Source organism: Pseudorca crassidens, chromosome 19 (genome assembly GCF_039906515.1).
Source record: "Pseudorca crassidens isolate mPseCra1 chromosome 19, mPseCra1.hap1, whole genome shotgun sequence".
In the NCBI taxonomy this organism is placed as follows: domain Eukaryota; kingdom Metazoa; phylum Chordata; class Mammalia; order Artiodactyla; family Delphinidae; genus Pseudorca; species Pseudorca crassidens.
The window spans coordinates 22473480-22496786 of record NC_090314.1 but is presented as its reverse complement, the minus strand read 5'-3'; the positions used below and the strand labels follow the sequence as shown (position 1 = coordinate 22496786).

General features: G+C 56.5%; 2 protein-coding genes and 2 pseudogenes across 2 annotated transcripts; all 4 read right to left on the bottom strand.

The window, feature by feature from the left end:
* Positions 1-56: 56 nt before the first annotated feature.
* LOC137212580 (fibroblast growth factor 11-like) lies at positions 57-5035 on the bottom strand. Its single transcript, XM_067716074.1, has 6 exons — positions 4889-5035; positions 4074-4271; positions 3067-3133; positions 2759-2862; positions 1938-2136; positions 57-1670 (listed from the first exon to the last, which is right to left on the bottom strand). Exons 1-6 carry the CDS (start codon positions 5033-5035, stop codon positions 1492-1494), a joined length of 894 nt encoding a protein of 297 aa, XP_067572175.1. The 3' UTR covers positions 57-1491.
* On the bottom strand, positions 4184-9461 carry LOC137211775 (transmembrane protein 102-like). The gene is given in 6 exon segments (XM_067714384.1): positions 4184-4322; positions 5753-7297; positions 7299-7612; positions 7614-8485; positions 8587-8943; positions 9140-9461. Coding segments are annotated over 4 exon segments (1539 nt in total). The 5' UTR covers positions 8801-8943; positions 9140-9461; the 3' UTR covers positions 4184-4322; positions 5753-7158.
* Positions 9462-13109: 3648 nt separating this feature from the next.
* Positions 13110-14604, bottom strand: LOC137212579 (spermatid maturation protein 1-like; annotated as a pseudogene).
* Positions 14605-17720: 3116 nt separating this feature from the next.
* Positions 17721-21587, bottom strand: LOC137211784 (neuroligin-2-like; annotated as a pseudogene).
* Positions 21588-23307: the final 1720 nt, after the last annotated feature.

Sequence of the window (23307 nt, the reverse complement as noted above, 5' to 3'; positions counted from 1 at the left end):
CCCTCCCCGAGCGGCTGCCAAAGCCTGCTACCCACAGATGGCAGACAACACTTCAATTGTATAAATCGTCTTTAATTGAAAAAGCATGGAGTGGAGACTGGTCCCCTGGGAGCAGAGCCTTTTTGGGTACCTAACACCCAGCTGAGGTAAAGCAAGTTTTATTCAGTTAGAAGCTGGAGGGGTGTATGAGGTCTAGAGACCAAGAGGCCCTCACCGTCCTTGGCCTGACCTGTAGGGGAGAAGGGTGGGACTTATTGCTGAATTGGTGTCTCCTCATTTGAGGGGCGTCAAAACTATATCCCATTTGTCTTTTTTATTCTAGACCCACTACCCTAAAGACCTCAGCTTTAAAGGGGGCCTGGAAGGAATTCCTGCTAAGGTAGCTAAGTGTTCATGTCCCCCCAACCCAGGCACAGGTCCAGTCATGCCATGGTTCTGGCCACTTTCCCATCCTAGCTGCCCTTCTATGAGCCAGGGATTCCTTCCAAAACTCCTCTGCCCTTCCTCAGCCTCTGTTCCCTGGCAGGACCCCAGCTGAGTTGCAGGAGCTAGAAAATGCATGTAAAAAATAAGGTTAGCATTCAATAGGAAGAATAAGATTTTTGGAAAAGTGTCTAGGGAAAACAAGAAGTTCTGGATGATCCATCCAGAACTTAGTTCTTTGTGAATCATAGCTGGGTCCTTTCCAGAGCTCCTGCTTAACAGGTATCACGAGAGAAGGTGGGAGCGTGGGTCTAGAACTCTTACTCTAGACCAATAACATGCCTATATAGGCTCTAGTTCCATCCTAGAGGGAAGGGCTGAGAGTCGGGGTCTATGTCCTAGAGCTGAGATTCAGAAGGAAGTATGGCTCCGTATGTGTCTAGAACACCACGCTCTAGAACCGGGTGTCTCTGGGGGAAGAAAGTTAAACCTGTGGTGATCTGAGACTGGCCCAATTCAGGCCAAGACCAAAAGCTGGACAGGGCTCAAATCCAGCCTCTCTCTAGATGGAAACCAGGGGTCCATCTGGGTGAAGGACAGAAGCCTGATGGATCCAGAACAGAGCCTGGCAGCATGCCTGTGTTCCAGCACAGACCCTGGGTGCAGAAATGGCCCTGGCTGGGGTGCCTGGTGTTCCAGAACCTGTCTGGAACAAGGCAAAAGGTGGAGTAGCGAAAGAAGGAAACTGATCCTGAGCTGCAGTGGACCTATAAGTCTACGGCTTGGTAGTCATGAAAAGGGCAAAGGGCTCCAGGAACTGGCTGAGCCCGGGGTGGGGAAGATTTATGCCCTGGTTTTGTCAGTTTTGGAACGCACGCGCCATCTCGGGAAAAGGCTTTGGAGGGTGTGAGTGTGGAAGGAAAGAAGTGATGAGCCAGGACCATTTTGAGACTTCCTCCTCTCTGACCCCTTTCCCAGGCCCAAGGATCTAAGGGTCTCAGCAGCCCCGGAAGTCATGGCCGGCCCCTAGGCTCCCTCAGGGTAGGGCACCTGGTGGGACGTGGCTGCTCAGGGCATGAGTGTGGCAGCAGGGGTGAGAGCAGGGCCAGAAGCAGGGCTGGGAGACAGGCTGTGGTGGTGGCTAGAGCAGGGAGCCTCCAGTCCGGGGACTACATGGCAAGGGGCAGGTTGACTGGAAGGGGAGGTCTCAGGGACACTGTGGAGAGAAGGCTCCTGGTACACAGCCACTGTGAAGGGGAGAGAGAGGAGCAGGAAGGAGAGTTAGGCACCAAGAGAACTCTGAAAGGGCTCCCTTCCTCTACACTCCTCCTCTGGGAACGCACAGAAGGAGAGCTTCCCAAACCTCCAAAGGCCAAAGCCTTCCTGGCTTGATCTGTCATAGCATGTGTCCTCTTAAAACACTTACAGCCCCTTAGCTGTGTGTCACTAAATGTCCATGTCAAGGTCAATACCGTCCCATGTGGTCCACCTCTTCCCTGGGGGTCCATACTCACCCTCCAGGAGCTTGGGCACAAAGTGGGTGGCTGCCTTGGTCTTCTTGACTCGATTTCCCTTCATGACTCGGCCCTCCTTGTCCAGGCCCATGTACCATGCCTGGCCAGAACGACGCTGGTGATAGAGAGCAGAGGCGTACAGGACATAGTAATTCTCAAAGACGCACTCCTTAAAGCGACATTCAGCTGTGAAATGTGGCTGAGGAGACAAAGACCCAGAAAGGCACACACAGACAGAAAGACAAAAAGACACATCACTGAACAGAAGGGAGCCCTGGGAAGAACAAGGCAGGATATAATCCATACGTTTGAGACTGGGAGAGCCAACTTCTGAGTCCACACAGGAACTGGGAGAAAGGGAGCATGAGGAAGAGTCTGGTGGCCCCCCGAGGGCCGGGAACTAGACTTCTGGGGGCCTGGGATAAGAAGATAACTTCTCTCTGCTCTACTCCCAACCTCTCACCATCCAGGGCACCTGGAGGGAATTTCTGCTTGGAGGAGTTCCTGAATCCTTCCCCAGCATCCTGAATGACTCTGGGGAAGTGAGTAATAATGAGGTCTAGAGGAGGTTGGAGAAGACACAGGGGTCCTAAAAGATTGAAAGAGTTGGACATTCAAAGAGCCTGGGGGTATTTAGGAGGCTATTGGAGGAGAAGGGATTGGAGGGAGGCTACAGGAGGTGCTTGGGAGCGGGCAGTGAGGACAGGGTGTCGGCAAGAGCTGGAGGGAGAGGAAGCCCTGAGCTGCAAAATATCTGTAGCTGGGAAGGCTGTAGCTAGGGGAGTCCCCTGACTCCAGGCCACTCTGCCCCCTTGTCTCACCGAGCTGTAGAGCAGCCCCTCAGCGTTCATGGCCACGTAGTGACCCAGCTTGGCACTCTGGATGGTGACTACACGGAGCTCCGCAGGGATCAGGTTGAAGTGGGCTGGGGGTGGAGAGAAGGGGTATCGGTACCCCAAGCCTCCAATTCCCATCTGAGCCCCCCCTCAATTATGGTCCTAGTTCTACTTCTTCCTTTGCGGGGTCAAAGAGCCAGACTGAAAACAACAGAACCTTAAGCCACAATAGGACTGTCATCTCCTGTGCCTGTGCTCCCCCTTCCCACCCAGCAGCTGGCTTCCCCTCTCACTGAAAGAGCTGGTGTCCTCTGGGGTGCCCTGGATGCTCCCATCGGGATTCACCTGGAGGTAGAAACCCTGGCGGCAGAACAGTTTGGTGACGATGCCTTTGAGCTGAGGCTCTGGTGAGAGAGACATTCATCTCAGAACATGACATCTCTGTTCCCAGAAACATTGCTACACTTGGCGGGATCAGAGGAGAGAAAAGAAAGGAGGATGGAAGGAAGGAAGAGGGTCCCAGGGCCCCAGCTTCCTGACCCTCTAAGCAAGCTCTCTCCCACCTCTCTTTGACTCCAGAGGAAGCTGGGGTGTGGGTCCCTTCTGCCTCCTCTAACCAGCTTTCAGTTTAATTGATTGAAATTTATTTAAAGGCTTAATTCCTACTCTACAGCTCAACCAGAATGGGGGGAGGGGAGAAGAAGGAAGAGGAAAGGGAGAGATATATGGAAACGCAGAGGACAAAGGGAGACAGGCAGAGCTGCTGAAGGGGCAGTGTGTTTGCGAATGTGGGGGGCATTAAGGTGACCCCAGGGTAGGGGCGCCCCCTCAGGGGTGGGGGTGGGACTGGGCCTGACGCTGACTCAGCACCTGCTGCTGCAGCTGCTGCTCGCTTCGCGCGGGCCTCGCCTTGGCCCAGCGCCAGCCTGTCTGACACTGACCCATCTGTCTGTCTGTCTGTCTGTCTGTCAGTCTGCTGGCTCGCGGGGGCCCAGCCCTCCCTTAGGCTCAGCCTCTCCCCTTCAGCCAGGTAACCCGCCTGGGATGGAGGATATTCGGTACCAAACCAAGGAAATGGGGGAGGGGGCCAGGGAGCTGGTGAGGCTGGCTGACTCACGTGGGGGCTGGGTCCCACTCAAAGGGTGGGCTGCTGACCTACCACTGCGGAGGGCCGGCGGCGGGGGGAGGAGGACGGCAGCGGGGTGGTGGGGGGTCTCCCCCTAAGGGAGCTGCGAGCGGACGGGAGCGAGGCCAGAGGGACTTCCCGCCTGTCGCACCGGGACGGGGACCACAGGCTAACCTTCACAACTCTCTTTGCCTGGCGCTTGCGGCCGAGTTCCCGGTACCCCTTCGCAGATGGTACGACCCCCAGTCTCCGTGCGGGTATCCAGCCGTGTAGTGTGTCTGACTTCCTCGCGGCAGAGGGTCTCCTGAGCCCGTGGGGCCCGATTTCTGAGCCGTGTAGGCGGTCGTGGGGGAGTGCCCAGCTCCCTTCTTGAAGTGCAGGTCACGGGAGGAGGGCGCACAGAGGGCCGGACTGGCGAGGTAGCTGCAAGGACACCCGGGGGAGAGCTGGGGAGATTGGTACCGAGCCAGGCAAGCTCGGCGAGGAGGAACGGAGCCAAGGCTCGGAGGAGCGGGAGAACGAGGACGGGGCTACCGGAGCCGCAGAAACCCTCGGGGTGACCCAGGCGTCTGGAACCCCCAGGCCCCTCCACTCGGCATTGAAAGAATCGCGAGAGACGGCACGTAGGCAGAGGATGGTGGGGGTGGGGGACTCCTGTGTTGGGAGCGGGGGCGAGCGGGAGCTTCCAGGCTTCGGGGCACCAGGCTTAGCCGCTCAAGCCTTTCCCTTGCCCTCGAAAGCGAGGAGACTCGGGTTTATGGGCGCGAGAGAAGGAAAACTGAGGCATCGTTTGGTCGAGAGTTTGTGGTCCAGGCCCACCTCCTTTCACTTTCGGGGAGTCCCCGTCAGTCGGGCCCCGCTCTTCCGAGTCCCTGGCCTCAACCTCCCAGGCGGAGAGACCCCTGGCCCGGAGACCCCTCCCTAGCCACTCACACGGGCAGCGGTCCGGTCGCGCGGGCCGCCCCCCCCACCCCCCCGCACAGTCGCACCTTGGACAGCAGGATGAGGAGCTGCTTCTGGCAAAGGGACTTGGTGCCGTGGGGACACACCCGCAGCTGCGCCGACACGGGCCGGCTGCCCCCGGGCTCGTGGACCTCCCGCTTCTGCCGGATCAGGCTGCTGACCAGTGCCGCCATGGCACCCCGGGAGGAGACACCCCAAAACCGGCAGGCTCCCGGAGCGCGCTGGGCCCCCCCAGAGAAGCCCGCTAGCTCACCAGGACATGCTCTTGACTCTCCGGTCCGACTCGCCGCCTCACCCACGGGACCTGAGGATAAGCCCTAGACGACCCCCACCCCAGGCACCAGCTCCCACCCTTGGGCCTCGTGCTAGCTTCGCCAGACCCAGCAGCCTATGTACCTCTCAGTTGACCCCACCCTCAACCTTGCCCCCCACACAGAAAACTCCCCCTTCTCTGATCTCCAGTGTCCCTGTCCCCCACTAACACTATCCCAAAGCCAAGACCCTCAAATTTTCCACGATGTGGTTCCAATATCCCCAGGCACCTTTCCACCCTATTTCCAGGCCCTGCACTCCTGCCAAAGCCACTCTTGTAATTTTAAGGGTGTGGGTCCTTAGCTTTGGGGATATTAGCTCACCCCACCCCTGCTGGGGTGCTGCCAGTGTCTAGGAAGAACCCAACCTTGGTGTCTTTTCCTTTGCCACCCACTAAGTGAAGAATCCCCCACTTTTTTTCACTGAAATCCCCCAAAAACTATGCCTTGAAATATCCAGACTGTCGCCAATCAGCAAGAAGAGGTTCCCAGACCCTGTCTCTGGACGATACCGCTTTTTACCAAGTCACCCTCATTTCTAGTGGCACAGCATTTCAGCTGCTGAGCCCCTTTCCTCACCTTGTTACCATCCACTCCTTTTGAAGTCACCTCCAAATCCGCCCTTCCTAGTGGTTACAGCAGCTGGTTGTCTGGAGGGCCCTGTGTCACCTCGGAATAAGGAGCACAGGTTTTTGGCTTTTTTCTTTTTTTCTGGCAGCCCCTAATTTCCTCGGGGACAGCTGGTGCTGTTTAGATTCCACGCCCTCCAATCCAACCAGCCCCCCGAGGGAGGAGTGCACCCACGTTGTCACAGGTCCCCAAATGTGAACAGACGCGCTATAAGTCAGAGCGCATCAGAGCTTTCTGCGACAGGGCTTCCTTGTCCTCCCCGGGACTGCCTATAGCGCCCCCTCTTCCTTCCCTGACGCCCCTCAACCAGTCCTGTCTTGTCAAACCGGTGACAGCTTGCGCTGGCTCCAGTTCCATGTTCCTCCCTCCGTGTACCCAGCAAGCGGAGATTCCCCCCACGCCCGGTTAGGCGTCCCGGACCCCAGGAAGGAGTGAGGGTGTTTCCGCAGAGTGCCCTGGTCTGGCGAAGTGAGCACTGGGCCTGGCGGCTGGACCAAACCGAGCGGCGGCAGCGGCGGCAGCGGTAGCGGCTGTGAGAAGCTGAGGCGGCGGCGGCGACAGCGGCTTCCCCTCCCCCGAGAGCCGGTCCGGGGGCGGGGCAGGGGGCGGAGACCCCGGGAAAGAGGGGGAGGTGAAGCTGGGCCGGCGGAACCCCGGGGTTCCTTGGAGGCAGGGAGTGGCGACGGTCTTAGAGACAGGCGGAGCCGAGGCAAGGCCGCATATCTCGCATGACTCGGGATTCAGAGCAGGAGGGACAAGGAGGCGACTCCACTGAATGGAACTCTGGATGGGGGGAGAGGTTGGGCTTAGATAGATGGAATGGCAGATGCCCCGAGAACGGAGAAAGGGACCCTACTGCCCGGGATGGAAGACAGAACTGGATGAGGAAGGTGGCGGGAATAACTGAAGAGATAGCGGTGGTGGTGAGGTCTAGCCTGGGGTGAAATCCGGCCCCTTAATGTCTCTGCTTTTGTGTGAGACAAATTGGTCAGTCCCTGGTCTCCATACCTTTCTCCTTTACACGTTTTTTCAGCAAATATATTACCCCCATCCCGATTGACTCCTAAGAGAAAAGACCATAAGAACTGGAGGGAGATGGATGCCAGAGGCTGCACCGGAGTGGGAGGGGTGCTGGCCACAGATTTGGAAAGTGGAGAGGCCAGAATGGAACGACCTGTGCCAGGGATGGGGCGGGAGGAGGGTGGGAGGAAGCGGAGGAACCGGCGAGGAGGCCTTCTAGAACGGGCTCTTCAGGCCCAAAGCGCTCAGCCTGTCTCCCAGGTGAGGGGAGAGCAGTCCCCTCCACATCCCGCTGGCCAACAGAAGCACATTCCAGGTTAGTAGGAACAGCGTCTTTAATGGGCCCCGCCTCCCACGCCAGCTAAGCCACCCCCCTTGCCTGCAGCCTTGGCCTCTTCCACAGAGGGGTGCAGGGTGCAGGCAGGGTCCCTGCGAAGCAGGGCCAACGCCCCGAGCAGCGTAGCAGCGCCGTCTCGCACGGAGCTTTTGGCCACTCAGAAAATAGTGGGGCAGAGTCCCGGCCTTGAGCACCCGGCACATCTCATCCAGCAGCCCAAGGCAGCAGGCGCCCGCATTCTCGGCTCGCGCCAGACAGGGCGCGGGCAGCCGCTCACACGCCCAGTAGAGCAACGTCCACAGGAGGTAGGGCGCCGCGACCCTAGTCCTGGCCACCAGAGGGCGCGGTAGCGCGTGGGCCGTCGCGTGCGCTTGCAGCAAGGGAATTGGTATGCGCATCTTGAGAGCCAGCTCTTGGCGGGCGAAGCAGAACTGCCAGCCAGAGTCGTCCGGCTCGCTCTGTGCCGCCGCCGCCGCCGCCGCCGACGCCGCCGGGCACCAGGTAGAAGGAAGACGACTCTGAGGCCAGCGGGCCGGCCCACGAGTGCCTCCGAGCCCCCTGGGGACATCCGGCCACGGACACCACGGGGATCAAGTCGAAAATCAGGAGGCGGCGCCGGGGCCCGGGCATAACCAGGATGATGGTGGTGAGCCCCGCGTGGCAGGCTGCGTGGACCAAGCGCGGGGCACCCGGAACCGGAAACGGGGACTCAGCGACCGCAGCCAGCGAAACAAAGAACCAGGCAGCTACCTGGGCGAGGCACAATATGGGCCATGCCTCCGAAGCCTCCAACGGCTGTGGCACTGGGCTAACGTCGGTTGCTTTGGTGACGTCACCATTCGTTTTTTTCAGTGGTGAGGGAAAGTCAACATCAGTTACGTCTTGTTGAGGCAACCCTGGCACTGAAACATTACTAGGTGAGTTTTCCAAAGACTCGTGTGCCTCAGGCTCAGTGACGTGTAGCTGGTCCACGGAGATTTGTGGATCCTTGGGAGTTTCTTTGCTTCGGGCTGGGTGGATCGAATCACCTCCTCCTGGGACTGGGGGTCCTAGGCAATCCTGCCATGCCTCCCGGACCAAGGTTCCACGTAGCTGCTCTGGGAGGAAGAGCCATGTGTAACAGGATTCCACGTCTGGTTGCAGCTCCTGCCCATCTAGAGAAAGCACGGGCACCAGGAGTGTGAAGCTGGCGTCGTAGTGAGGTCCCCGAGCATAGGGACCTAGAGGCGCAGGCCCCAGATCCAGGGAACCCTCGCGAAGCCCACAACGAAGCAGCAGGAGCTCTGCCTGAGGAGGAAAGCGAGGGTCCCGGCGGTGAACGAGACCTAAGGAAAGAGAAGGGATCGTAAAGTCGTGATCCAGAGCGTGGGCGGGGTGAGACGGAGCTGAGAGCTGCAAGTTCCCGAAGGCTGGGAGGGTTACTTACCAAGCAAAGAGAAAACAAAGTCCTTGGCCTGGAAGAGATCTGGTCCTGGCTTGGGACCTTCACTCCAGCTCGCCTGCACACCCAGCTCCTGGATCAGCAGGGTTAGTTCTTGCAGCTGCGCCCCAGAGCAGAAGTCGATGTCCGTGAGCGGCCGGGCTGGGGCTGGGGGCGGTGGGCCCCACCAGGGAGCACTCCCCCAGACCGTGGAAGCCATATGGCTCTGTCGTTTGGGGGCTACGAAATACACAGACGGGAGGAAGCCCAGACGGGCCGTACCTTTTGCTGCGGAAAACTGACCCCAGTTCTTTTCTCTTCCAGAGGCCAAGAGGGTTCCCAAGACACAGTCCGCCAATGGGTCTGCAGACGAAGGGCCCTAAATTTAGTCTTGAAAGAGAACAAATAGATACCTCCTCCGTCCTTGCCCTTTTCTCATATGCTGGTCCCTGCCCCCATGGAACGGTTCACCTGATTCAGCAGGTAGAAAGTAGCTGTTTGGCCCCTCCTAACGAATGCGATAGCCTCCTTTGCTGCACCTTGTCTATGTCCCCCTTACCTCTTTTTCAGAAGAGGCTAGTGGTTTGCAGCTTCCCTCTTAGGGTTAGCTACAAAGGTTGGGAAGAGAATGGATAGGAAGATTCCACAGGTAACTTCTTCCTGCTGCCTGTAAGGCCACGCCCTGAAATTATAACCGCGCCCCTTTCTGGAGACTGTCGGGGTGGTTCCCGACCAGCCCGGCCTCCAGTCAGAGTTCAGTCACTCCTTTCGCTCTGCAGAGATCTCGCGGCTATCCTGGGAGTTGTAGTTTGTCTTCAAAGCTACCAGGGCGTTGGGGCCACGCCCCCACATCCTTTCCTGTTCCGTTGAAGTAGTGCCTGATGGAAGTTGTAGTTTCTATGGAGATACGCTATTCTGTGTCTTTATGATAAACTATTCTGTGTATTTACAAGGCCAGGTGAACCGCACAAACACTCCTTGGGGTTAGAACACAGGCCTAATAGGATGGATCTGAATAGCAAACCATACTGAGGGACATACACTAGGGCATGCGGAGAAATAAGGGACTCTATATCTCACTTGGGAGTAGAGGAGCCCTGGTCATTTAAATCTAGAAGGGTTCTTGCATGCAATTATAACTTCATTATAGAGATGAGACTGCAAGCCTAGAAAGGTTGCACATGACTTGTCCAAGGTCAGAGCTGAGCCAGAGAGCTGTTGGAAATGGGCTCTCCAGCTGGGACATATCTCCTTGGAATCGGTGGTGGTAATTTAGACAAGAACACACCGATAGTGTGCATGTAGTGACCCAGGGATGGACATCTCACTCAGGGAAGGGACATGTTAGTGTTGCCCACCTCAGACACACAAGTGGTGGCAGGGAAAACGCTTTGGAATCTCGCAGCTTATCTGTGTATACAGAAGAGTTATCAGGACTGAAAATCAAGTCCAGAGGAAACTCCAGCTGGGCTAGGGCAGGGCCATGAAAAATTATCAGGGGAAGGAAATGGCTTTCAGCAACCAGTGCTATCATGGACACAGCTTAAGTCCAGGATGAAACTAGGAGCCAGAATAATAGGACAGAAAGATAGGACACCAGAGACACGCTCACAGATTAGACCAATGCACACTGGACCAGAAATTCTTACATGCCTTTTTCCCAGGGGTCTGTCTCCACAGTGAACTAGGCCTAAGTCCATGGGCAAGAAAATTAAGTGGAGACACCTCGAAAAATTTAGAGGCCTATGAAGGAGGGGACCCTCAGAATCCAGAGCCTAAAACACAAGGTTTCCTAGTCACTGACAAAGAGAGGTCTTCTCCCTCAGTAACCAAGAGCCCCAAACACAGCCCAGAACGGGGGAGGCAAGTTTCCGTACATCTGGTCGTGACCCAAGAGACCAGATGACGAAAACTGAAGCCTGGGCTCTTTCTCACAGTCTGGGGAAATCAGGCACTGGGTGTCCATCCCCACATCTTACCTCCTCCCCAGAGGATGGCTTCTGAGCCACCCTAAAAAGAGCTAAGTTCTCTGGGCTCTGGGGGAGCTTTAAGATGCTGGGGGTGGGTGACAGGGAAAGCAAAATCGCTCTAAACTCTAAAGCACTGCTCTGCAATAGCATTTTCCATGGTGATGCAAATGTTCTAAATCTGTGCCGTCCAGTGCAGTAGCCACTAGCTCCATGTGCCTACTGAGCACTTAGAAGGTCATGGCACTGAGGAACAGAATTTTTTTTTTTTTTTTTTTTTTTGGCCAAGCCATGAAGCTTGCGGGGTCTGAGTTCCCCGACCAGGGATTGAACCCCAGCCACAGCAGTGAAAGCGCCAGGTCCCAACACCTGGACCGCCAGGGAACAGAATTGGATGCCAGGGAAATTCCGTTCCCTGAGGAAGAGAATTTATAATTTATAACTTAATTTTTAACAGAATTAATTTTCCTTAATTTTAACTATTTACATTCTAATAGGCATTTGGCTAGTGGCTACTGTAATTGACAATGCAGCTCTAGGGCCTTGGGGATAACGGATTTAGCTAGACAGCAATGGAGGGAAAGCAGGGATAATTTATGTCCTCATCAGGCCCCGTGGGATGGGGCTGGGGTGGATGTCCTCAAGCAACCACAGAACTCTTCTCTTGTCTCTTTACTCCTCATGCATATCTGTCCCCTCTTTTTCTAAGTTGCTCATCACACACTGATATCCCCACTCCTTGATGGTCTCCGGTGAGTTGTTGGATGTCTCCCGGTGAAGGCGCCTGGGAGACAGAGCTTCGCACTTGTCCCTGCCTGCTCTGAACTGTCTCTGGTGGGCGCCAAAGACCACATGCCCTAGCCGGGTGCCTGACCCAGGACAGTAGGGCTTCCAGCTGGTTTTGGGAGGCGTAGACATCTGGCAATAGTTCTGCAGGCTGGAGGAACTGTATCCATTGGGTGGTACACCCAGTCTTGGCTGCCTGCTCACCGGGAGGATGATTGCAGCTCAATTAGTACAGGTACCTCTGAGAAGATTTGCAGGTCATTGTAGGCCACCTGAGCCCTGGGAGAGCAGGAGTTCTGACTGGGTGGGACAGAAGTCCATGGTATGTGCTGCTCAGCATCCTCCTTTCGAGGAACTGCTGCAGATATAAATGACTTTTGGGTCTGATGTGGGCCCAAAACTTGGACAGAGTCAGTTCCTAGATGGTTCTTGTGGAGGCCAGGGTTTGGGATAAGGCATGAGTTGTTATGGAGGCCTGATCTCTTGGTTAAGCCAGAGTCTTGAGTAAGGGCTGGACACTTATGGGGGCCAGGATCTCGATTAATTCTTGAGTATTTGTGGAAGTTAGGGTCATGGGTATGTTCTGAGCTCCTGTAATTTCCAGCATCTTGGGTAAGGCCACATCTCCTTTTGACTTCAGTGGCTTGGGTAAGGCCTGGATACTTATGGAGGTCAGAATCTTGAGTAAGGCCTTGGCTCCTGCAGACTCAAGAATCTTGGGTAAGACCTGGATTCTTGTAGTCTCCTGAGTCTTGGGTAAGGCTTGAGCCCTTATGGAGGTGAGGGGTTTGCACAAGGCCTGGGCTCTTCAGATTCCTGGCAAAGGCCTGAGCTCTTGTTGGCTCCAGAGTCTTGGGCAAGGTATGGATACTTCTCTGGCCCGGAATCTTGGGTAAAGTCTGGACTCCTAGACACTCCTGAATCTTGGGCATTACCTGTACTCTTGTCACATCCAGAATGTTGAGAAGGGTGTGGGCTATTATGGAAGCCAGTTTTTTGGGAGAGCTCTTGACTTTTATACAGTACAGTCTTTTGCTTTCGTTCTAGATTCCTATAGACTCCAGAATCATGCATAAAGCCTGAGCTCCTCTGAATGTCAGAAGTTTGGAGAAATGGTGTGTTCTTGTGGAGACCAGAGGGCTGGGTGAGATATGGGCGTTTAAAGAAACGTCTATCTCGAGTAGAACCTAAGCTCTTCTGGGTGCTAGAATCTTGGGTAATGACTGGATTCTTCTGAAAGTCAGAGTCGTGGGAAAGGCTTGGATTCTTGCAGAGGTAAGGGTCTTGGGTAAGGCCTGGAAGCTTGTGGAGGCCTGGATCTTGAGCAAGGCCCGGGTTCTTGGGGAGGCCTGGGTCTCGGGTAAGGCCTGGGTTCTTGTGGAGGCAGTCCTGGGATCATTGCTGGGGTTCATTGCTGGGGTCTGTGAACGCGGTACCTGGCGAACCTCAAGTCATTTTGTTTGCACAATGAACATCTCAACAGATATAGAGGAATATAGACCTCACTTTCCATACCAGATGGGTTCCTGGAATGTGAGCAGATAGTCCTTTTATGAATCACCCTGCTTCTCTGTTCATTTTCATTTGACTAACGTTATCGATCATTTTAAGCTGATTCCATTAAGTGGGTCTATATTGAGCACCTGCTGTGTGTTTGGAGTCTTGATGGAAAATGCCCACTGGCTATTTCTCTTTCTTTCTCTCTTTTTTTTTCTTTTTGGCCATGCAGTGTGGTTTGCAGGATCTTAGTTCCCCGACCAGGGATTGAACTGGGGCCGTCAGCAATGAAAGCGTGTAGTCCTAATCACTGGACATCCCGGGAATTCCCTGTGGCTGTGTGGGCCCTGGCACCCCCCAAACCACCACAAACCATCTCCTCTCTTCTTTTTATTCTTCTCCCAGTCACCTCTCTGTCAGGGAACGGTATACCTAGGCCTTTCCCGTCCCCTCAGCCGTGCTGGACCCAGAGACCGGGGGGTAACAGTGGGACAGGGCCTCCACCTCCCTGATCAGCTCCCGCAGCTGCCGCCTCACGTCTCTGGCATTATAGGCTATGCGCCCTGAGGAGTGGCGCCGGGGGATGTCTGCGACGTGGGCTGGGCCCAGGATGGGTAGCTGGGCTGGCGAGCACTGCTCCTGTTCTGCCTGGGGCACCCCCCAACCGTTCTTGTGGCTCAGGGCCTGAGGGCTGTGGGGCGGGGGTTCACAGGGTACGCGTAGGCCTGTAGGCCCAGCTCTGACTGCCTCTCTTTTGAGCGGCCTTCCCTCTACAGTTTGCTGGAAGCGGATGGTCTGGGTAGGTGGCTCCACAGCATCCTGGGCCCAGGGAGTCCAGAACCCCTGGGTGGACTGAAAGCCTTCCCAGTCCTTGGGGCAATTCCAGTTGTGGGGGCAGATTGTTGTGTGCTGATGTGGGGGCTTCTCATCATCGCTGTCAGTTGTCAGGGGCCCAGGCTACGGGGCGGTGGGCGTGGCGTGCTGAAGAGTCGCGACGGCGATAGCGGCGAGTGGGTGGGGGGGACACGATCATTTTCACAGGGTCCATGGTGCACCGAAGGCAGACTGCAGGGGCGCTCTGCTTCGGGGGCTGGGTCTGCTTCCCAGGTGAGCATAACTTAGAAGCTTCTGTGGATCGGGGACAGGTGAGAGGCTGGTGGGGAGCCTGGCTCCTCCAGGAATGGAGAGGCAGGTTGCAGGAAGAAAAGCTGCATAGTTATGGTGTCTGAGCAGGGAGAGCGGGAGGGGAACGGGCCCACTTAAGGTCAGGGCTAGAACACCTGGTTTCTGCCTTTCCTATTCCCCAACCTCCCCATCCTCCACTTACCTTTCTCACAAATAACACGAAACACTTGGTGTAAGAAGCCACGGAGTCTGCGCCAGAGCTAGGTGGGGGAGGACACAGTGACTGAGTGGCCGTGGCCATGGGGGTCCCTAGGGCCCCAACCTACTGTGCCCACAGTACTACCGGCCGCCTTCCTGTCCCAGAGGCTCCTGGGGGTAAGCGGGTCACAACGATGTGGGGCTCTCCCTCACAGTGTGCCAAGAGGGAGAGTCCTGGGCCTGTGTTTGACCCTCCAGCCTGGGCCAGGGCTTAGCAGAGGCCAAACCCTTCACCTTGCATGTCTCTCCTGTAGCCAGCCACCTGCACCAGCCCATAGGCCCTCTGGCCTGTTTGGTGTCTGTCCCCATCAGCCCCTGCCTGGTCCTCTATGCCAGGCTCTGACCTCTGCACAAACACTGGTCCTGATCTTAACTCCCCGAACAACCCCATTACCAATGACCACCTCACCCCAGCACTCACTCCCCCTTTCTCTCTGACCTCAGAGCTGTTCACTGGAAAGGGCTGTGGGCTCGGACCCCCTCCTCCTCCCTCACTGGCAGAGTCACTTCTCCAGGGTTTGTCTCTTCAGAGCCCCAGCCCTACCTCCCAACATAACAGCAGGCAAAACCAACAGTTAAACTTTTATATTTACAATATTCCATCCTGGAGTCCCTGCGCCGTGACAAAGTCATGATGCAATCAAAGGCAGGACTGCAAAGCAGCACTGTGCCAGGACGGTGGACTACATCTCTATTGATTTGTTTGGTTGTGTTAAGCTTATCTATGGAAACAGCACAAGGGGGATTTGCGCCCAGGGTTAGGAAAATGAGAAAAACTACTACCCCCCCCTACTATTGTTATTACAAAATGGAAAGTACCTATTTCAGCCCCAGGAAACTGCGAACGCAATACACAAATGGAAATATAGGGATGTTCCTATGGAAAACACCCCCAATTGAACAACAGTGGCCCTACGAAGGGGCTGTTGATGATTTTGCTTTCATATGGGTCCACTATAAAGAAAGGTTAATACTCTGGCAACAATTGCCAGGTGATAAACAGGAGCGTAGGAGGTATTGTAAGTGCTACTAGTGGAGTCAGGTGCACAGGAACTGTTGGATATATTGTAAATATTTTTAAGGCACTATTCACAAAACTTGCCCATGCATTTAAGAAAAAAAAGTGTCATGAAGAACCTAGGGGTAAGAGAGGAATAAAGACACAGACCTGCTGGAGAACGGACTTGAGGATATGGGGAGAGGGAAGGGTGAGCTGTGACAAAGCGAGAGAGAGGCACGGACATATATACACTACCAAACGTAAGGTAGATGGCTAGTGGGAAGCAGCCGCATAGCACAGGGAGATCAGCTCGGTGCTTTGTGACCGCCTGGAGGGGTGGGAGGGAGGGAGACGCAAGAGGGAAGAGATATGGGAACATATGTATATGTATAACTGATTCACTTTGTTATAAAGCAGAAACTAACACACCACTGTAAAGCAATTATACCCCGATAAAGATGTTAAAAAAAAAAACTTGCCCATGCAGAAAGAACACGAAGATTGCACTTCTGTATTAAAGACCTTACATAATAGCTTGACTTAACTATTAGAAAATAACCTGCAACTAATGAGAACTTGGGGAATTATCTTGTTAGTACATCTAGAAACTGGGGACATTTTCAGAAAACTGACAAAAATATTTTGAGGTTAGAACATGTTGAGATGTTTTGATTTTGTACATGATGATGAAACCTGCCTATATATAAATACTTGCTCTGAAAAATAAATTTGTGCTTGACGTGCTGACATCTACAAAGGGTGTCAGGTCTTGTTTCCTTCGCCGACGCCGTCCATCCCTCAGGTTTACCTGGACTCGTTGGAGCTGGACTCCGACAATTTACAATATTCTCTTCATCTTTTGCCAGGTTTAAAAATGTGTACAGAGCCGCGAAGGGTTGGGGTGGGGACAAGGGATTGTCAAGGAATTGTTCTGGGGACAGGGGCTGGGCATTGGAGTCCGTGGCTGAATCATGGGGTCCCCCAGCCCCCCTCCCATGCCCCAGTTTGGGGGGCATCTGTCTACAGGGTTCAGGGCCCAGGTCCCTAGCATTTAGAAGGCAGGGCTGTTTGGAAAGGAGCTAGACCAGGCAGGGGAAGGGGTAGGAAAAGAACTAAGTTTCCATGGGTGGAGGTGGGGGCAGAAGGGACAGTCAGGAGGCAAAGTTCTGGGGAGCCAAGACCAGGGATTTGGGGGTCAGTGGAAGACAGCACTCCACCCCCTATTCAAATTTGGCACCAATGAACCCACAAAATGCCAGCAGACGAGGATTGGCTCCTTCTCGGCTGGTGTCCCTTGAAACCCTTCCCGACATTGTTCCCTTCCCCAGAGGCCCAAACCGTTTCTCTTTGGGCAGTCACCTTACACACATCCTTTCAAATCAAATTCTTCCTGCTGGTGTCTGCCCAAGCGCTGTCCCCCACTGCCCCCTCCATCTGTTCCTCAGTACAGCTGACCCCGTTCTCTCCCCCAACCTGTCCGGGGAAGTCTTTCTCCCCTGCTCTCCTCCCCTTCCCCCTCCACTGCTCCTTTCCTTCAGCCCTGGAGGCCCAGGGGAGAGGGGGCAGGTCAAAGGAGGGGGTGGGCAGCTGAGGGGAGAAGCTGGCTTGAGACCAGGAAGGGATGTCTTCAGAGGGGGACGGCAAAGGGGGGAGGGAAAACAGGGGCAGAGAGGGAGGGGTGAGACATGGCGAGAAGAAGGATGCAGGCGGGACCCCTTTAGCTGCCACCTCCCCCTCTCCTGTATCCTACCTGCCCTGGCCCAGGGCTGAGGAATCCTTGGCAAGTTTTGGGGGGTCTTCGCCCCTCAAACCCACCTCAGCAGTTTGGCACGGATGAGCGACGGTCTGAGGACTGAGGGAAGAAGGGCTGCCCTCAGACCACGGTGAGGGCTTTGGTCAAACATGCCCGGCCTCTGTGGGTGGCAGGTGCCACGCAGGCCCCACCCCACCCCACCCCCCGAACTCTAGGGGAAGGAAGGGCAGAGCTTAGGGTCTGTTCATCTCCTCAGGGTTTGTCCCTCCCCCTCAGCTTCTGTCAGTTTGAAGTCCTTTCACACCTGCTGTGTGAGAAGTTAAGTGCTGGGCCTGAGGCCCTAAGATGCAGGGAAGTGCTGGAGAGAAAGGGGTCGTCTGCATGGGAAAACGTACATCCACATGCAAGAACATGTTTCCACTCAGAAATGCATCCTGGACCCAGGGGAAGACAAGTTCCCAGGCAGCACAGGGATGCAAGATCTCCTCTCTTCCCCGTGGCAGGGAATGTGTGTCTGTCATCTGTGGAAGGCGAGGCCTGCCCGGGGGAGACCATGCTTCACCTCACTTGTGCCACGGGGGATACACATGCTTCGCTGGGGCGGGAGGGCTGGGGGCAGGGCAGGGGGGCTGTGATTTCCTCGCTACTTCCCAGGCACCACCCTGCGTCGTCCGGTGGCCAAGGGTCGCTGTTTGTGAACACACCACTTCCAGGGTCTCCAGGGGGTGGGAGGAGGGAGGAGGTGGGGGCACAAATCCCCACAGAAATTCTTTGAGGGAGCCAACGTGTGTCCAGGGCGGCAAAAAAAACCCTCACCCTGCACATGGTTTCTCACTCCCTAGTGAGAAAGCACACCTCCACGTGGGAAAATACTTCCACGTCTCCACACACCGAAGACGGGTGTCCAGACGACGGAGGGGAAAAAACACCCCCCCAGTTGTTCAAAGGCCCACGTCCGGAGAAGAGAACAGGCCACTCCGCGCGGGAGAAGCGCACACATCCCGGCGAGGAAACCCATGTCCACCTAAAGCTCCTCGATGTGTCACAGCTCCACACGACAAAAGCCTGTCGCCAAGTCCTCCTCCCTGCCTTCTGAGCTGGCCGGGAGGGCCGGGGAGGGGGGCCTCCCCGAGCCGCCCCCTATACCCGAGTGGTGGAGTGGGGATGGGGGAGCGTGTTGTTGTGGTTGGTAGCGGTGGGGGGAGGTGGGGGGAAGGGCCCAAAGGGATGGAGGGAGGGGGGCGGCGGGGGAGGGGGTGGCCCCAGGCCGCTGGGCAGCAGGGTCAGGGCCCCGGGGGGCCAACAGTGGCAAATTGTCCGGCGCCCGGCGCAGGGCCAGGGTGTAGTCGGGCGGGCAGGCGGGGCGCAGGGCCTCCGCAGGTTCCGCCCCGACGCCCCGCCCCGCTTCAGCTGCAGCGACACCAGCTTCTCCTCGGGTGGCAGCTCACGGCCGGCAGCAGGGAGCAGAGTGCCCCGCCGAGCACGCCGGTGCCCGAGCCGCCGGGGCGGGGTTGGGGGGGAGGCTGAGCCGCCTGCACCGCAGCTCCTGCCGCCGGTCCCGCTTGTAGTAGAGAGCGGCGAAGGCAAGGATGTTGAGGAAGAGGGGGGAGCGCCCACGGCCACGGTGACGCTGAGCTCCGTGGAGTAGTCTCGGGAGTCCCTGGGGAAGCGGTCGTAGGCCCGGGGACCCGGCTCGGGCTCGGGCTCGGGCGGCAGGGTGGCCGGAGGCGGGGGACGGCGAGTGCAGGGGGCACCAGGGGGCGGGCGCGGCGGCCAGCGCGTGGCGTAGGGAGGGAGGCGCGTGGTGGTGGTGAAGAGCTCCGTGTGCAGGTTGTGCAGGTGCGGCACGAGCTCCAGCCAGAAGGCCACCTTGTTGACGCGGTAGTTGGCGCGCACGCGCGGCTTCAAGCCGATGTGCAGGTACTGCTTCTCCTTGCTGTTGAACTTGCTCCACACCACCTCCTCGAAGCGGTTGCGCTTGGTGTGGATGAACTTGGTGTCCTGTGGCACCGGCTGGTTGGGGTCGCTGTGGACACAGCGGGGCAGGGAAAGGAGGAGTAAGGGTGAGGCTCCCATGAAAGGCGGGGGTGTGGGCGTGCTATGGGAGGAATGGGGAGAGAGATGGACAGAGATGCAGAGAGCTGGGGAGACGGGAAGAGAGACAGAGACAGATACGAAGAGACAGAGAAACTGCCAGAGACGGACAGACAGACAGACAAATAGGGATGGAGCCAGACTGCCAGAGACAGTCTGAGATGAGGACAGAGGGGCAGAGAGGGCAGAGACAGACCACCAGTGACAGAGGCAGAGTCTGAGAATGAATGAGATAGAGACATATGGAAACAGAGACACAAAAGGACATGAGAGACAGCCAGGGGGAAACCAGCGAGTACAGAGTAACCAGATCAAAGCAAGCAGAGATATCAATAGATTTCAAGAGAGAGAGGCAGAGACAGCAATAGACAGACACAAACCCTCACACACACTCAGATACACAGATGGGAGCACTCAGACAGCGGGCCGAGCTCTGGGAGGAGAAGGAGAGAGCTGGGTGGGCAAGGGAGGGAAGGAGAGACAGACACGGAGCCGAAGGCACCAAGTGAGCCCATCCCCCAGAAAAGACAGGGACCTCTCTGTCCAACTCTTCTGAGTCTTCAACACACACAGAAGAGCTGTCCGGCAGGTGTCTGAGTCGAGAAGGCAAGAGTGCCTTGATGGAGGAATGATGGCCGTGTGAAGGAGAGGGAGAGAAGGGGCTGAGGATGGAGGCGGTGTGTGCCCTGACCTGCAGGGATGCCCAACCCAGCCCCTCTGGCCCTCACCCGGTCTTGGCGAAGTTGGTCCAGTAGGTCATGACCACGGCGCTGAGCATGACATCATTCTTGGAGAAGTTGCAGGGGAAGAGGTCGGTGGCACCCACCATGGGCACACCAAAGACGTAGGGTAGCTCATGCCCGTGCGCTGCATCTGCCCACTCGGGCCGGCCCTCAGCCTGGCAGTGGTGGTAGAAGGTGTAAAAGTAGACAGGGGACTGGTAGTCAGCGTGCAACTTGGCGGTGGCCACAGCCGGTGCCACCCACTGGTGGCCGGTAAAGAGCGCCAGCAGGGTCTTGTGCCACATCTCGCCATTGTCCCTGTCGGCCCAGTCTGTGTACATAAACTTGATGGTCTCCCGCAGCACATCCTTGCCCTCCGGGTAGCCATATAGGTTGTCCACAAAGTTGGAGACGGTGAAGTCGAAGGCGCTGGCGGACATGCCGTCCTCGCTCTCCGCCGAGTCCTCCACGAACTTGAGGCCCTCTCCCTGGTTGACACCGATGAGCATGTCATAGTTGAGGAATTCTCCCTGCTGCATGAGGATCTCAGGGTCATCGGGGACTATGTCACCGTCCACCACGGGCCCAAAGGCGATATGGTAGCTGGGGAGAAGGGGTCAAGGTCGCATCACCTGTTCACCGGCCTCCTCTCAGCTCACAGCCTGCTGAGTCCTCTGCTCAGAAGACTCCTCTCCCCTAGTTAAAACCTTCTGAGCCCTTCAGGGTACTTGACCTCTCGGGAAGTCCTCCCTCAAGCACTTCATGGAGCCTCGTGCACACTGGCTCTGATTAGGCACCTCCGCCTAGGGAAGGCTTCTGGAAGAAGGCAGGGCCCCGGGAGGGCCTTGAAGTCCCCCTCTCCTGGCTAAATGGAATGCTTGTGGCCTGTGGGCACCTCTCACCCTCAACCTCCTTGGAACCAGCAAGGAGAATGGAGGCCTGGACCTGGCCCTCTCCCACCCCCATACCGGGCGGGCTGTACGTCCTGGTCCACCAGCTCCCGAGAAGGCTTCCGGCACAGACACTCCACGGCCTTGGCGCTGTCCTCCCGGTCACAGCCCACCTTGGCCGCCAGCAGCCGCGTGTACTTGAGAGGCTGGTAGTTGACAGACCAGCTAGAGATAGCAGTGCCACTCTGGGCGATGGCCTTCTGGAACAGCCCTGGTGGGACAGGCAGGCTTTAGGCTGGGCTGTATCAGCCTGAGGGAGGAGAAGGGGGACCTGGTGGGGTTGAGGGTGTGAGAAAGGGGACAAGAGGGACAGGCTGAGGAGGTGGCTGGTACCTTCCGAATGGTGGGAGAGGATCAGAAGGTTGACACAGGAGGCCCCTGCCCCAGATCCGAAGACGGTGATGTGCTCGGGGTCGCCCCCAAAGTGGGCAATGTTCTCACTGAGCCAGCGCAGGGCCTGGATCTGGTCCATGAGCCCGTAGTTGCCTTTTGCAGTCTGGTCCCCAGTGCTGAGAAAACCTGGGGGTAGAGGAAGAAAGGGGGTTTCCTGGGGGTGTCACAGCACGCTTGCCCTCTTTCTGGGCAGCTCAGTCCAACCCAGAAGCCATTCTGCTTCTACTGGGTTTAGAGGAACCCTGCCAGCAGGCCCTCCTCCCAGACTCCAGCCCCTAGAGTTGGCTGCCCACCCTCACCAGGCACCCCAAGCCGGTAGTTGAGTGTGGATACAATGACGTTGCCGTAGGTGGCCAGGACAGAGCCATCCAACATGTTCCCGGTGCCCTCCACGTAGGAGCCTCCATGCAGAAACAGCATCACCGGCTTCTTCCCGGAGTCCCGGATATCTGCGTGGGGAGGGGGCGGGTAGGTGGGCCGGGGGGTGGGGGACAAGGACACAGTCAGACCAGAAGCAGCACCGCCCAGCTCCCAGGCCTGCTGAGTTCCAGCCCAGAGCTCAGGGGACATGTCACTCCCATCCCTGGGGGGCAAGACCGGATTCTCCTCCCTCCCTCCCCAGCTAACCCTGGCAGAAGATCCCTCCCCACCTCCTGCCGGTGTGCCCTACAGCACTTCTCCCCATGCCTGGCAGACCTTCCAAGAAGCCTAGCAGAGGCAGGGCTGGGGGCTGGCCCTCCTCAGGGCATCTGCTGGACCCAGGGGAACCCCTTCCCCCCCACACACAGCAAATCTCCTTCCTGCTCCTAGGAAGAGCGAGCTCTCAAGGCTGCCACTGGAGCTAGAGATCCTGGGAGGGTCCAGGCGTTTCCTTCGACTCAGGCCGTGGGCCTCAGCTCCACATGGTAGCCTGTTCTGTGGGTGAGGGGGTGGCAGGCCCTAGGGTCCCTGGGGGCTTGGTCTCATCCCCAGTTACCATGGCAACCCCCAGCTTAATTACTGTGGCCAGAGGCGGCAGGGTGGGAAACAGCCTGCCTAATGAAGCCAGGGTGCAGCTCTCCCCCAAACTGGCCTAAGTCCTGAGCTCTGGACCCTTCTCTTGCCATGTCCCCAAAGGATCCCATGATCACTCCCATGTGTAGAAGGCCCCTTGAGGGGTAACTAATTCTGGAAGAGGGTGGGAGTCTGAGAGGGCTGGCCAGGGTCCCTGCCCCTGCAGCTCCTCCACGATGCAGCCACAGTGCCTGTGCTGACGTCACCCCTGGCCTCCAGGCCCTCCTCTTTCTTGACACCTGCAATCTCTGACCAGCCTGGGCACTCGGGCAAATAAGATCCAGGCCTGGGCCTCCACAGCTGGTCCCCAGTGCCTCTGCCCGCCTCCCTCATGCCGCTAGGAACTTCCCTCCTGGGAGAAGGTCAACCAACAGGTCACTGAGACACTCCCCTCCATCCCCCCACAGACAGCTTCCTGCCTCCTGTCTCTTAGGACCTTCTATGACAACTCCTTCCACCTGACTTTGACCAGGAGCTCCTAGGTGGGCAGTGCCCTCTCTGTGTCCTCCCCCAATCCTATTCTTCCCTTTGTTCCTGAACCCCCAGTGGCCTTCCAACATTTCAGGCTTGTCTCCTTCCCTCCGAGGTCCTGTCCTAAATGTCTTCACTCCTCCCCGCTCCTCCCCACCCAGCACCTCCACTCCCAGCGAGGGGGGACGGGGAGTCAGAAAGGGGAGGAGCAGGAAGGGGGGCTGGGGCAACAAGAATTCAAAACCAACAACAAAAAAGAGGATCAAGAAAGAAGAAAGAAAAAAACAACAACCAAAAAACAAGAAGCTCTCGGGGCAGATTCAACAAGAAAAGAAAAAAAACCCAAAAAAACAAGAAACCAAAAAGATCCGTTTTTGGAGAAAAAGAAAAAAAGAAAAAAGTTCTTTGCACTTTTTCAAAATTTTGTGGTGTAACTTCAAGATATTGGGCCCTGCTTTCAAAAATGTCCAAATTCTTTAATTTGCTTCAAATGTGCGTTTTCTGCATCGGACAGGCTTTTTTTTGGAAACTGTAGCAGGTTTCTGCTGTCTCGATTGTGTCATCAATTTGCCAACTTAAACTTGTTTTTTTCAAATGTTATTTTGCTCCAGATTAAAATTGTTTTTTCAAATGTTATACTACCCAAGTTTCAAAACAG